The sequence below is a fragment of the Doryrhamphus excisus genome, linkage group LG7 (assembly GCF_037039965.1).
Source record: "Doryrhamphus excisus strain RoL-2023G ecotype Guam linkage group LG7, RoL_Dexc_Guam_v1.1, whole genome shotgun sequence".
NCBI classification, from domain to species: domain Eukaryota; kingdom Metazoa; phylum Chordata; class Actinopteri; order Syngnathiformes; family Syngnathidae; genus Doryrhamphus; species Doryrhamphus excisus.
The window spans coordinates 6,634,275-6,646,329 of record NC_136363.1 but is presented as its reverse complement, the minus strand read 5'-3'; the positions used below and the strand labels follow the sequence as shown (position 1 = coordinate 6,646,329).

The 12,055-nt window shown below is 45.4% G+C and overlaps 2 protein-coding genes across 4 annotated transcripts; one reads left to right on the top strand and one right to left on the bottom strand.

The window, feature by feature from the left end:
• On the top strand, window positions 1-5,448 carry sp4 (sp4 transcription factor). 3 transcript variants are annotated; one of them, XM_058046914.2, is made up of 7 exons: window positions 1-637; window positions 854-924; window positions 1,722-2,069; window positions 2,147-3,323; window positions 3,420-3,618; window positions 4,050-4,243; window positions 4,651-5,448. In XM_058046914.2, exons 1-7 carry the CDS (start codon window positions 631-633, stop codon window positions 4,920-4,922), a joined length of 2,268 nt encoding a protein of 755 aa, XP_057902897.2. In that variant the 5' UTR covers window positions 1-630; the 3' UTR covers window positions 4,923-5,448. The 3 variants fall into 3 exon arrangements, with proteins under 3 accessions (XP_057902897.2, XP_057902896.2, XP_078648096.1); XM_058046913.2 differs by having other exon boundaries at window positions 4,044-4,243; XM_078791970.1 differs by lacking the exon at window positions 1-637 and having other exon boundaries at window positions 665-924; window positions 1,722-1,863; window positions 1,947-2,069; window positions 4,044-4,243.
• A 1,241-nt stretch (window positions 5,449-6,689) lies between these two features.
• cdca7b (cell division cycle associated 7b) lies at window positions 6,690-11,726 on the bottom strand. Its single transcript, XM_058046915.2, has 10 exons — window positions 11,602-11,726; window positions 10,861-11,004; window positions 10,552-10,652; window positions 9,176-9,407; window positions 9,031-9,093; window positions 8,723-8,905; window positions 8,451-8,597; window positions 8,209-8,358; window positions 7,160-7,296; window positions 6,690-6,983 (listed from the first exon to the last, which is right to left on the bottom strand). Exons 1-10 carry the CDS (start codon window positions 11,623-11,625, stop codon window positions 6,962-6,964), a joined length of 1,203 nt encoding a protein of 400 aa, XP_057902898.2. The 5' UTR covers window positions 11,626-11,726; the 3' UTR covers window positions 6,690-6,961.
• Between the last annotated feature and the right edge of the window lie 329 nt (window positions 11,727-12,055).

Here is a 12,055-nt window from a genome sequence, read left to right as displayed (position 1 = left end):
TCGACCCTCGCACGCCAAACCCCGTCGTCCAATCTGAATAAGTGGGAGGAGCACGTCCGCCCACAAAAGCCACAGCTATTCCAGTCTATCTGCTTTTTTTGTGTGAATTAAACTGTAAACGAACAATAAAAGGAAACAGGATAATAATACAAGCGGTGGTTTGTTTTCGAAGACAAACGGACGGCGACGACGACGTGTCCCTGGCGTCGCGCGGTAGAAGAAGCGGAGGCAAGAGCAGCGGAGGAGGGTGTTGTCCTGATGCTTAAATGGAAGTGGGTGGGCCTCTACGGTGACACACTGCCAACGCCGCTGTGGATACCATCCTGACAAGCGCTAATTTGTTCGTCTATGGACGGTTTACCCGGTCAAAGAGACATACGACGTGGCTGCCGTGGGGCTCAACTGCCGTGGGGGAACGGCTGTTGTGCTCTCCGTTATTTCTGTTAACCCGGGGCTTGCTAGGCTGTGTCTCCCGCTTGGCACCGCCCTTCCTGGACGGTGGGTGGTTTCGAGAAAACGGGCAGATCCGCCACGGCCCAGAGCCCAACATATAGGCCGTCCTCCGCCTCCGTACCCGGCCGGCCTTCTACCGTGAACTACACCCTCTCCCTCTTGGTATATTAATGCGTTATGAGTGGTAGGTACCCACCTCCTTCTCTCCCGTCTCCTCCCCCCTTGTCTGACAGATAGGACGCCTGTGATTAGTTTACCGGTAATGATCACCATTGTTGTGCTAGATTTGCTATATGATTACATTTGACTATAAAGGTCACACATGATTCTTGGAAATTGCACCGTTTTATAAAAAAGGCGCACACCTGACGATATCGTGACAACTTTTGTCTGTTTGCAGACTCCAAGAAGGAATCATCTGGAACTGAAGGAGGGAAAGCACCAAAAAAGGGGAAAAATTCTGCATCACAGGTATTTAAAAAAAAAAAAAAAAAAAGGAACTTCATGGCTACTTTTGGTTTACCCATATAGCCAGTCAGCCAGACACCTCTGGGGGCGTTCCTCTTGGTGAATTGTACTTCCTGCTTGTGTGCAGCCCAGCTGAGAGCCAGCCCCAAAGCCTCATGAGTAGCTTTATACGGCTGTCACACTTCAGCCACTGTACATTGGAACTGTCACTTTGAATTAGGATCACTATTTTTAATTCTGCTTATGGATTCCTCTTAAAAAGACTTGCAGCTTTGGGTATGATACTTCTATTTTCAGATTTTTTTTGGTATTCTACCTGCACCTTTTGTTTTGTGCATGCATCGCTCCCATGTCACTTTACAAGCTATTGTATTCGCTTAAAAAAAAAATCAAGGTTGCCTTTCGTGCTATGTTTTGGGAGATGTTGTGCCGACGACCTAGTTCCTTTGAGGAGAGTGAGAGAAGGCGGCATTTTCTTCCAGTGTTCTGAGAAAAGAGAAATGTGGTTCTCACACGCCCACCCACTCGCTTCCTGTAATACCGCCCACTTCTACTGACAGCTCGCTCTTTCTGTCAGCTTTTTGTTTCTTTCCTCAACACCATCTTTTCTCCACCCATCCGCGAGCCTTCGATATCTTTCTAGTTTTACACCCGATTTGCGTGTAGAATAATTCAAGCCCATCCCTTCCCTTTGGCTTTTTGTACTTAGAGGAGGTGCTTGTTTGTTTTGTGTATATAAGCCCTGAGTTTTCCCTCCTCCTTTGCTGCTGCCTCTTATTCTCCTACTTTTTCCTTCCCAGGATTCCTCTCAGCCCTCTCCATTGGCTCTGCTCGCGGCCACCTGCAGTAAGATCGGAGGGCAGGGGGGAGTGGAGGGGACCCAGGCTCAGACAGGGCCCCAGCAGATCCAGCTCCAGGCTGGTCAGATCCAGCTGCAAGCAGGTCAGCTGCAGGGTCAGATTGTTGTGGATACATCTGGGGGCCAGGCCTTAGTGCCACAGCAGTTGGAACTGGTCCCGGCTCAGTTCACAGGGAACAGCTGGCAGATCATCGCAGCGGCGCCGACTATGGCCAAGGAGAACACCAATCAGCCTGTTGCTGTAACGGTGGCCACCAGCCTTCCCAATGACAGCTCACCTGGACGCAAGGTGGGGGGATGAGTTTGAGTCAATATTTATCAGGCGTCAGCCTTCTTCTTCTTCTAACTGCTTTTCTTGGTGTGCAGGTGAAGGCTGTAGCAGGGACCAACAGTGTGACTGCCAACCAGCAACAGCAGTTCCAGATAATCCAGGTCCAGAACCTGCCCAGTGCCGGAGGTGGGGTCCAGTATCAAGTGATCCCTCATCTGCAGACTGCAGATGGACAGCAGATCCACATCAACCCGACTCAGACACCCTCCATCGGGGCCCTACCCGACCAGGTTCAGCTTATCCAGAGTCCGAGCCCAGGCCAGGCTCAGGCAATTCTCCAGCCGACCAATCAGCAGACTATCCTGTCAAGTACAACCAATCAGACGGTTCCACTGCAGATCCGCCCTGCTCAGTCTTTCCCCCTGCAGCTGCAGACCCTTCAGGGCTCTCAGACTCCTGTCATGACCACAGTGCCCATAAACCTCGGTGGTATGACCCTGGCGTTGCCTGTGATCAATAATGTCGGAGGGGGCGGCGCTGTGCAGCTTATCCAATCAGCAGATGGCACTTTCTCAGTTGCCAATGGCAACCAATTAGTGACAACAGCAGCAGTTCCGGCTTCAGCATCCGCCGGATCAACAACGCCACTGGCCGAAGGTGACGGCACGGCAGACGGGACACAAGTGGTCTCCGCTGGTACTGAGGCTATGACGACTGACAACCAAGCACAAAGCGCCGAGGCGGATTCACAAAGTCAGAACGGAGTCCAGAGCCAGGCGGACGCACCGGGCACCATTCAGCAGGTGATCGTAGGGCAAGTAGGACATCAGTTAGTGCAGCAGATCCAGCTGCAGCCACAGGCTCCAGGTCAAAGCCAAGCCCAGCAGCCTCAGCACATTCAGACTCTCCAGCTGGCACCTGGTCAAACCCTGCAGCCCATTCAAGCCTTCCAGAATCCAGCCCAGGTCCTTATTCGCACACCCACCTTGTCTCCTTCCGGACAGATCACCTGGCAGACGCTGCAGCTACCCGGTGGCGTGTCCCTGCAGGGCAGCCTGGGAACAGCGGTGCCACAGCAGCTCACACTGGCCCCGGTGGCTGGTGGGACAACAGTGGGAGGTGGAGGGTTGGTGTCCCTGGGCGGAGCACCCCTGACGCTAAGTGCGGCTCAGATCAACCCAGGATCTGGTGTACAGACTGTCAGCATCGCTGGGCTGGGCAGTGCCGGGGTTCAGGTGCAGGGTGTACCCCTCACTATTACAGGTCTACAGGGTAAGGATCACGAATGGAACCCTCCCACAGAACTTTTTTTTTTTAAAACTTACTTTTGAATGTTGTCTCAGCACTCTTTGTCTTTCTCGTTGTCAGGTCAACCACAGGGGCAGGATGGGGTCAAAGTTCAGTCGTCCCCTGTGACCGTCACAGTGGGTAACGTGGCATCCGGCTCCTCGATGAGTCCAGACCAGTTAGGATCGGTGCAGAGCTCCTCAGACCAGGAGGGGCCACCAAGCAAGAGGCTCCGTCGAGTCGCCTGCTCCTGCCCAAACTGTAGAGATGGAGAAGCAAGGTAGGAACACGTCAGTTAACACCATATTGCCCCTCAATGTGACATCTGATTAGCTTTTCATCGCAGTAATGGAGGTGCTATTATTCACCATCAAGCTCAGTTCATTTTACAGTTAAACAAAAAATGAACAAGTTAAAATTTAAGCTCAAGGTTATTATGCAAAACACAAGACTAGAACAACCAGCTTGGCATTAATCTACAGCTCTGAAAACAAAGGATTTGTGAAATCATGCGCGCATATTAACGATTATGCCGGAATTACAAATGACTGATAATCATGAAACAACTGCTCTGACAGATGGAAGGCAACATTTCACCAACCAGAACTACCACGTTAATAAGTGTAATCACGTTTTAGCACCATGCCGCTGTTGTTAAAAACCTTGCAAGTGCTGCAGTAAAAAGGCATCTGCCCTCTGGCGCAGGAACAGTGGGGACCCCTCCAAGAAGAAGCAACACATCTGCCACATGGAAGGGTGCGGGAAGGTGTACGGCAAGACGTCCCATCTGAGGGCCCACCTGCGCTGGCACACGGGTGAGAGGCCGTTTGTCTGCAACTGGATCTTCTGTGGCAAGAGGTTCACCAGGAGCGACGAGCTGCAGAGACACCGGAGAACGCACACAGGTATTTTTTTTTTCCAACCAAAATGTGCGTTTGACTTATAGTATCTTATAGTAAACAGAAATACTTATTAGAAATATATTGCATTAGAAGAAGTACGTGATTTCCCCCAGCCTATTAAAATATTCCAATTACTGTATGTTCTGTAATGGTGTTCAAGATTAAACCTGCAGTACCACCATCAATCGACAGGGGGCAGCATTTTATCGCATTCAGGCGTTTATCAGTTAGCTCCAGAAATTTATTATACACGACTATAGTAATTGATTCTATGCTGTTATTACATTTCCACTTGTGTTTAAGTTGTCACATACGGTTTCCTTATGAAGATTTACTCAGTGTTATGTAGTCAGGACCAGCAAGGACCAGGACCTTCCGTCACTCACCCTGTGGTTTTTATCTTCAAACAGGAGAGAAGCGCTTCGAGTGCCCGGAGTGCTCAAAACGCTTCATGCGCAGCGACCACCTCTCCAAGCACATCAAGACTCATCAGAACAAAAAAGGCGGTGGCGCCGCCGTAGCCATCATCACAACAGAAGACATGGAGGAAGACCCCCCCGAGGGCCTGGGCTCTTCCCCTCAAATTGTGGCAGTGGCGGCCCTCTCCCGTGACTCTGAGCCCGCAACACCTACCACCGCCAATCACCTGGAGGAAGAAGAGGAAGAGGAGGAGTTTGAATAGGCAATGGATTGGGATTTATTTTCAACCAAGCTGACTTCCTGATTTGTGGAGGTCGTCGCAGGGACTGCGGGAATGGCACATTTTTAACTTCATTCGTAACACAGTCATCAGCGAATAACAAGAGTTCAATATACACTTAGGAAAGATTCTCATTTATACAACTGATCTGTAAGAAGTCCCATAAAGTACATTGTAGGGAAAGGAATGGCGTCAACATTAAGTGTCCCCCCCCCTTCTCCCCAAATTGTGACACCATCTATCTCTATGCACAAAGTTATGTTCCTGTTTCCAACCTGTAAGACAGGGCTGAGGGTCAATCAAGGTACAGGACTGTTGCAGAGCAGAGGCAGTCTTGGGAAAGTGTGTATGATCAGTTTGTGTGTGTGTGTGCGTGTGTCATGCCCCAACGCTATCATGAAGAGGATTTACCGAATGTGAGTTTAGGTCCTCAGAACTAATTCAGGTTGTGGACACTTTGTGAACGCTCAAACTGTCACTGAGGATACGAGGGAAATTCTTTCGAGAAGGAAAAAAAAAAAACAAAACAAGCACATATAGAAAGATTTATACAATAAAGCATTCCTATTGAGGCACAGTGGCCGTTAGAAAAAAAGGTTTCTATTAAGAAAAAAAAAACAATCTAGCTTTCTACAACTATGTTTGTGAGGTGAAAGCAATACTGTAATGACAATCCTAGTGGATCATGTTTACATTGTCAGGGAGGGGAGATAAATGAGAGCACACATGCAGACGTTTTTGGTAATTTCCCGCATTTTATCGTTATTGTGCGTTCGAATCCCGGTAACAGTCGGTTTGGGTTTCTATGCTCCTCTGCTGCCCACCCCCTTTACATCCATCCCACCTGCTCTGTGACCTACAACTGCCTTAACACAAGCTGAGGGACGGTCAGAGCCAGCAAGGTGGGTGGAAGAAAAGGGGGGAGTGTCTGGTGGGATGGCGCACAGGCCACTGCAGAGACGTTGAAGTGGTGGGAGCTGGGCGGGGGAAGTGGTTCAGGGTGTTTAGCTATGTGGTGATGTTTCTGGTGGTGTTGCTCAGTGTTAGTCCGGTGCGTACATTGTTATTTAAAAAAAAAAAAAAGTCTATTTTATAGAAATTGTTCTGGAAAAACCATCCCCCTCCCAGTCTAACACACAGCAGCCCACTGTGTAAAGCTAATTTATTATCTTGATTTGTAATGTTTGCCTTCTTGCTGGACTTTGTATTTGTGTGTGTGTGTGGATTCTAAAGTTGTGTACAGCATGTTTCAGTTTTTTGCTGTAGTATTGCTTCTTTTTTTTTTTTTTAATGTTCATGGCAGATTTGTTTTTCCTCCACGCACCATAATGTGTTTTTTTTCCTTTTTGGGAGAAAAAAAAAAAAAAAAAAAAAAAAAACAAAAAAAGAAGTTGATACCAAACAAATGTAGATGTTATGGGGAATATTTTGTGTGACGACCAACATTTTTCTTTGATATTTTGTAGTGACATCTCATTTGTAAATCTTTTTCTACAGTCTGTTCTTTGCCATGACATTTGATATTGGGTTTTTTGCCAGGTTAGCCTCAAAGGCTCCGGTTTGTTGAGATTTCTAAAACTGGTTTGTACAAATGTGTTATGTCAGTAAAAAGAATGAAAAAAAAAAGCTAACTTCAAGCAGAAAAGATGCTTTGCCTGCATAACACGTGACAATAAAGTGATTTTAAACAGCCTTACCTTTTTGTAGTGAATTCCACAAACAAACAACCCAAAATAACAGAAAATGCTATTGGAAATGATTCTTTATTAGAACCGTAATATTACAGTAACCTGACAACAATGTTTACAAAAGCGGTAGTATAAAATGATCCTATTGCAGAAGTAACTAGGATGTTAATGTTTTTTTTTTCTGGTGAGAAACAGCCAACTTAAAAACAAAAAGCTAAAAATATATTTAGAAACTATCACAGTGATTGTGCTACAACATAGAAATATGTATTAAAAAAAGGAGTTCTACAGTACTGAGCAGGTATCAAGTGTGATGGAGGTTCAGCCTGGACTTTACTGTAGCTCCTTCTGAATGCTGCCATGGAGACAAAACACGACATCAGTTCATTGACATAAGAAACATCTATACTAGAATAATTCGAAGTCTAGAATGAAACCATGTCTGTGATTATTTTCCTCCATGCAGGCCAATGCAATCATTTGATTCATGTCAAGATGATCCTACGGGAGAAAAGGGGTGGGGGGACATACCTCTCCAGGTACTCATGGACATTGTCATGGCCGTTGTAGCGGGCCAGTCCAACCAAGAGGCCAGTTGCACAGCGACCCTCCTTTTTCCGACACAGGCTGCAGTTACACACCCCTCTGCAGATGGGACATGACCATGTCTGCAGGAGTAGGGGGGGGTTATTTTCTTGACAACACAACAATTAGAGCCCAAAAAGCTGGACTGTGGTTTCACTTAATGACAGGAAACTCAGTCATATAAGATGGCATGGTAGTGCCATCACCTTGAAGTTGTGTTGTCATGTGATTCCATTGACTAACACAGTAACGCCTTCCGTTGTCACGTCATATTAACAAGATCATTGCTATTTTGTGTGTGACTATGCACATTTAAACACATTTTACATATGATAATTAAGTTTTTGAAGCATAAAAATAACTAAATGAACTAAAATAACAGACATTCAGAATAGCCATCACAGGAAGTTTTTTTTTTTTGAACGGTCTAACAATGTTTTACGGTTTTACCTCCATGCTCCATTCATGATAACATGTAATACTTACAGTATTTTGCCGTACTTTGGTCCTTTTAAGCATTTCCGGAAGTGCCTGTGTGCATTGATTTCATATAGCAACATAGAAACGACCGCTACACCTGGTGTTGTCTTTTTAAAACCCATTGACCGGCACGGCGGTCTAGTGGTTAGCACGCAGACCTCACAGCTAGGAGACCCGAGTTCAATTCCACTCTCGGCCATCTCTGTGTGGAGTTTGCATGTTCTCCCCGTGCATGCGTGGGTTTTCTCCGGGTACTCCGGTTTCCTCCCACATTCCAAAAACATGCTAGGTTAATTGGCGACTCCAATTTGTCCATAGGTATGAATGTGAGTGTGAATGGTTGTTTGTCTATATGTGCCCTGTGATTGGCTGGCCACCAGTCCAGGGTGTACTCTGCCTCACGTCCGAAGACAGCTGGGATAGGCTCCAGCACCCCCGCGAGCCTCGTGAGGATAAGCGGTAGAAAATGAATGAATGAATGTTTTAACTACGTAACATAGCATGTTGCTACTGACCGGGTCGAGCAATACGGTGCGCACGTCCTCGCCGTAGCGGTTCTTGAGACACGGCCCGCAGAACTGCCCTTTGCCTGCCGAACAGAACCCGCTGCGGCACACGGTCTTGGTGTCGAGTGTTTTTTGTCTGCACTGATGGCACGAGCTTCCCTGAGGGAACAAACACAACATAGACACGGGCTAAATGAAGACACACCCCCCCCATCTGCACATACAACCAACAAAGTTGCTCTGGTACCCACGTTCTCTTTGTCCCAGATTTTGTCTTTGCTGCGGTATGCTATGTTGTCCAGGTCTTCCTTGGTGACATCATCGACGGTCTTGAAATCAAATTGACTGCGTCTATGGCGCTTCTTTTTTATTTTCTCACCAGCAAGCTCCTCATCCACCTGTCAAGCAGTGAGAGCAGACATTTTGGTTTTTGGTCAGTGAAGCCGACCGCAGGTGATCTAGCATCAGCAGCTTCCTGTGTTTCTCCCGGAGTGTAACACAACGTGGCGTGACCCCAACTTACCTCCACAAGTCTCCTGAGGTCTATCGTCTTGGGGCCCCTACGAGGCAGTGGCTCACACACTTGCTCCACGGCAAAGTTCTCAGGAGGACGAGCCTTACGGGACGGGTTCCTCCTTTCTGACCCGTTGTCCACTTCCAATTTGCGTTTGCGTGGTGTTGTTTTCACAGGGGAGCGCTTCTTCTTCTGCACATATGAGATGACGACAACCATTGGAACAACGCATGTAAACTAAACTGCAGCAGGGACACATGGGTTTTGTTCCCATTGGCAGTAAAAGTCAACAGCGAAGTGCGAACGCGACTGCTCACTTGAGGAGTGGCGGGAAGAGTCAGATCAGCCATGGTGGTGAGATCAGCAAACAGCTTAGCCAGCTGTAAGACAAGTGACAAGACTATGAATGTATGTTATATCCGTACAGTAATAGTTCAATCGTCACTCTGGAAGCCAACCAACCATGGCCTTGTTCTCCTGGATGTTTTTATCCCGTTTCCTTAGGCTCTGGTACAAGACCTCATCTTCGCCCTGCTCCTGCTCTTCTTCTACTTCTTCTTCTTTCTCTTGTCTGCTTTGTTCCTGCTTCTTCATCTTCTGTCTCATCCTCTGTGCAAGGGTTTCTTGGACCGGCTTTGTGACTCTTTTGTTTTTGGGCTCCTGTTTGGGGGTGGACGGCTGTTTGACTGGAAATCTGAGAATGCAAAATGATACAAAATGTGATCATTGAACAACCACGTGTACTGTATGTCAAGAGTAGCATGAGACTTAACATCCAAATCAATGCTGGTCACTATACTGGCAACACACACATATATTGTGCATGAGTATGTACCACACTTTTACAACTACAAAACATTGGCATACTCCATTTACACTGAAAATAGCTTTCCTGTCACAGCAGCTCTGCGGTTATCGTCACACTTTTCATCTTTGCCATAACTTGCGGCATTCTGTGGGGACGTCACAAAACAGCAAAACAGATAGTGAGGGGAGCTGCTAAGTGGCGCGTCAAAAGATAATTAATTTGAAAGAAAATGGTGGTTCAACTCAAAATTGGATGGCTTGTGGGTGTGCGTATGATGTATTCACTGCAGCAGTTTACCGGGATGCTCATGATGTATCAAAAATGCTTGATAATATTATATAACACTCTTTAGTTTGACATATCAAGTGAGGTATACAATGTAAACATTGTATTGTGGTTATTTGACAAATGGATGGACAGATAGATGGATATTTATTAGGGATGTCCGATAATTATCGGTCTGATATGACCATAAAAATGCGATATTGGTTGATATCAGTATCACATTTTTCCTGATCATGAAAAACAATATTTAATGGAATGGCCTTTATTGTCATTATACAAGATGTACAACGAGATTGGAGAGCTTCTCCTTTCAGTGCAGTAGTCAAGTTAAAAAAAGTATATAAAAGTAGAGTAAAGAGACAATTTAACAAGATATATACAAGATATCCAAAATATACACATAGTATTGCACAGGAGCATATGCAGGAGCAGACATATTGCAGATATATTAATTTTAGTGCAATGGTACATGGGTCATAGTGCAAGTAATGACTGGTGTATACAGATGAGTAAAGTCACATATGAGTGTATTGTATTGCTAGCGTGTAAAAACTGCTGTATACAAAACATATGTGTTCATTCCATCACAGAAGATATGTCATATTACACATACTAGTATTGGAAATGGAGAGTTGGAAAATATCGACTATCTGCAAAAAAAAGTCAATATATAGAAAAATATTGGTACAAAGCAGCTGATGAAACCAGTAAACCAGTCGGCTGTGTCAGCTATTTGTTCACGTACCTCAGCGCCACTAAGAGACTTCTCCTCTTGGGCACGGGTGTCTCTTCACCATCAGAGTAGAAACCTGTGTCCACATCACTCTCACCATCCGACTCCACTCTCTGAAAAAATTAATACATGCATAAAATTGGACCAAGTATACAACAGTGTTAAGTTTGCTCTACTTTAGCAACAGCTTGACCTTGATCAGATTATTTACATTTACATTATTGTCAATGTGAATTGTGCAACCGGTTGTGTCCTACCTTATGAGGTTCCACTGTACTAACAACTTTGATGTTACCAGCACAGCAGTTAGTAGAATCATACCTTTGTCTTAAATTGCTTGTTAAAATGTCTTCTGTCCACTCTTTCCTCTTCTTCACTGAAGCCTTCAAACTCCTCCTCACTATCCGACTGGCTGAAGAGACGAGCCAGCTCAGCGGTTATGAATTTGGACTTGAATCGCAGTGCCTGGGTGGGAAACATACCCAGTTCACCACCAATTGGTTATAAAATGGTCAGCAAAAACAACACAATTCATGCATGTACAATATTGTACTTATTGAGGCCTGTGCATATTCCCAGGCATGGAGGGCCACAAAGTGTTTTTAGAGGAAAGAGGCCTTAAAAAGCGTTATTTACAAAGAACATTCCAGATTTGGTGTATTTTTACAGCATAGTACGGATGATTATCATTGTCATAATGTTGTCATTGTCGTAATATTATACACTGAAAGCCAGGACACTTTATTAGGGACACCTATACATTTGACTTCATTACACCACACAAGTGTACCGAATGAAGTAGCCGGCGAGGCCTAACAAAGCCTCTGGAAGACACGTCACAGGTATGAACCTTTCTTTCAGATGTTGCTCTTTCCACGTCACCCCGAAATGCTGATACATATTCTAAACATACACACTTTAGCAACAGGGACAACACATGTTGCTAACTAGCTAGTTCGAATGTGGTATTTACCGGCGACGTTTCAATGGATTCAAGCTGTTCATTCTGTGACTCACAAAATAGTTGTTTCTGATACAAACAACACATTTAAAATAAATTACCTTCGATTTGATACGACAGGTCATTGTATCTCCGTTTCAAAACGAACATTCAAACTACAACAACACCTTTCTCTACGGGAAACTCTACCCACTGAGTCGGAAAGCATTTAAACATTAACATTGGTAAGTGGATTGACTGTAAACGCAGGGGGGTTATCTCCAATTACAACTTTGTGTTTTGTGTAAAAATACCTTGACGCCCGTTGTAATCCAACCTTGTTCATAATTCGAATTTTGTATCTCAAGTTAAACCTAACTGTCTGGAAAACAATACGAAAAATACGAATTTGTAGGTTGTCTGTCAACAAAACAACCCCTCCTTCTCGCTCGGTTGGTACAGTCTGAGATTTCGCGCGAAATGAGGATGTGGGCGTGGTCACTGTAGTAGCTAGCATTAATATCTCACTGTACTGGTATTTAACTACACATATACATTATGTACCAGTAAAAACAC

Coding starts and splice junctions, on each gene's coding strand:
- cdca7b (XM_058046915.2), bottom strand. CDS start 11,625: ATGACCTGTCGTATCAAATCGAAG. Junction 8,906..9,030: donor CTCTTCCCGCCACTCCTCAA/GTGAGCAGTCGC, acceptor TCATATGTGCAG/AAGAAGAAGCGCTCCCCTGT. Junction 6,984..7,159: donor GTCCATGAGTACCTGGAGAG/GTATGTCCCCCC, acceptor TCTCCATGGCAG/CATTCAGAAGGAGCTACAGT.
- sp4 (XM_058046913.2), top strand. Junction 2,070..2,146: donor ACAGCTCACCTGGACGCAAG/GTGGGGGGATGA, acceptor CTTGGTGTGCAG/GTGAAGGCTGTAGCAGGGAC. Junction 4,244..4,650: donor ACACCGGAGAACGCACACAG/GTATTTTTTTTT, acceptor ATCTTCAAACAG/GAGAGAAGCGCTTCGAGTGC.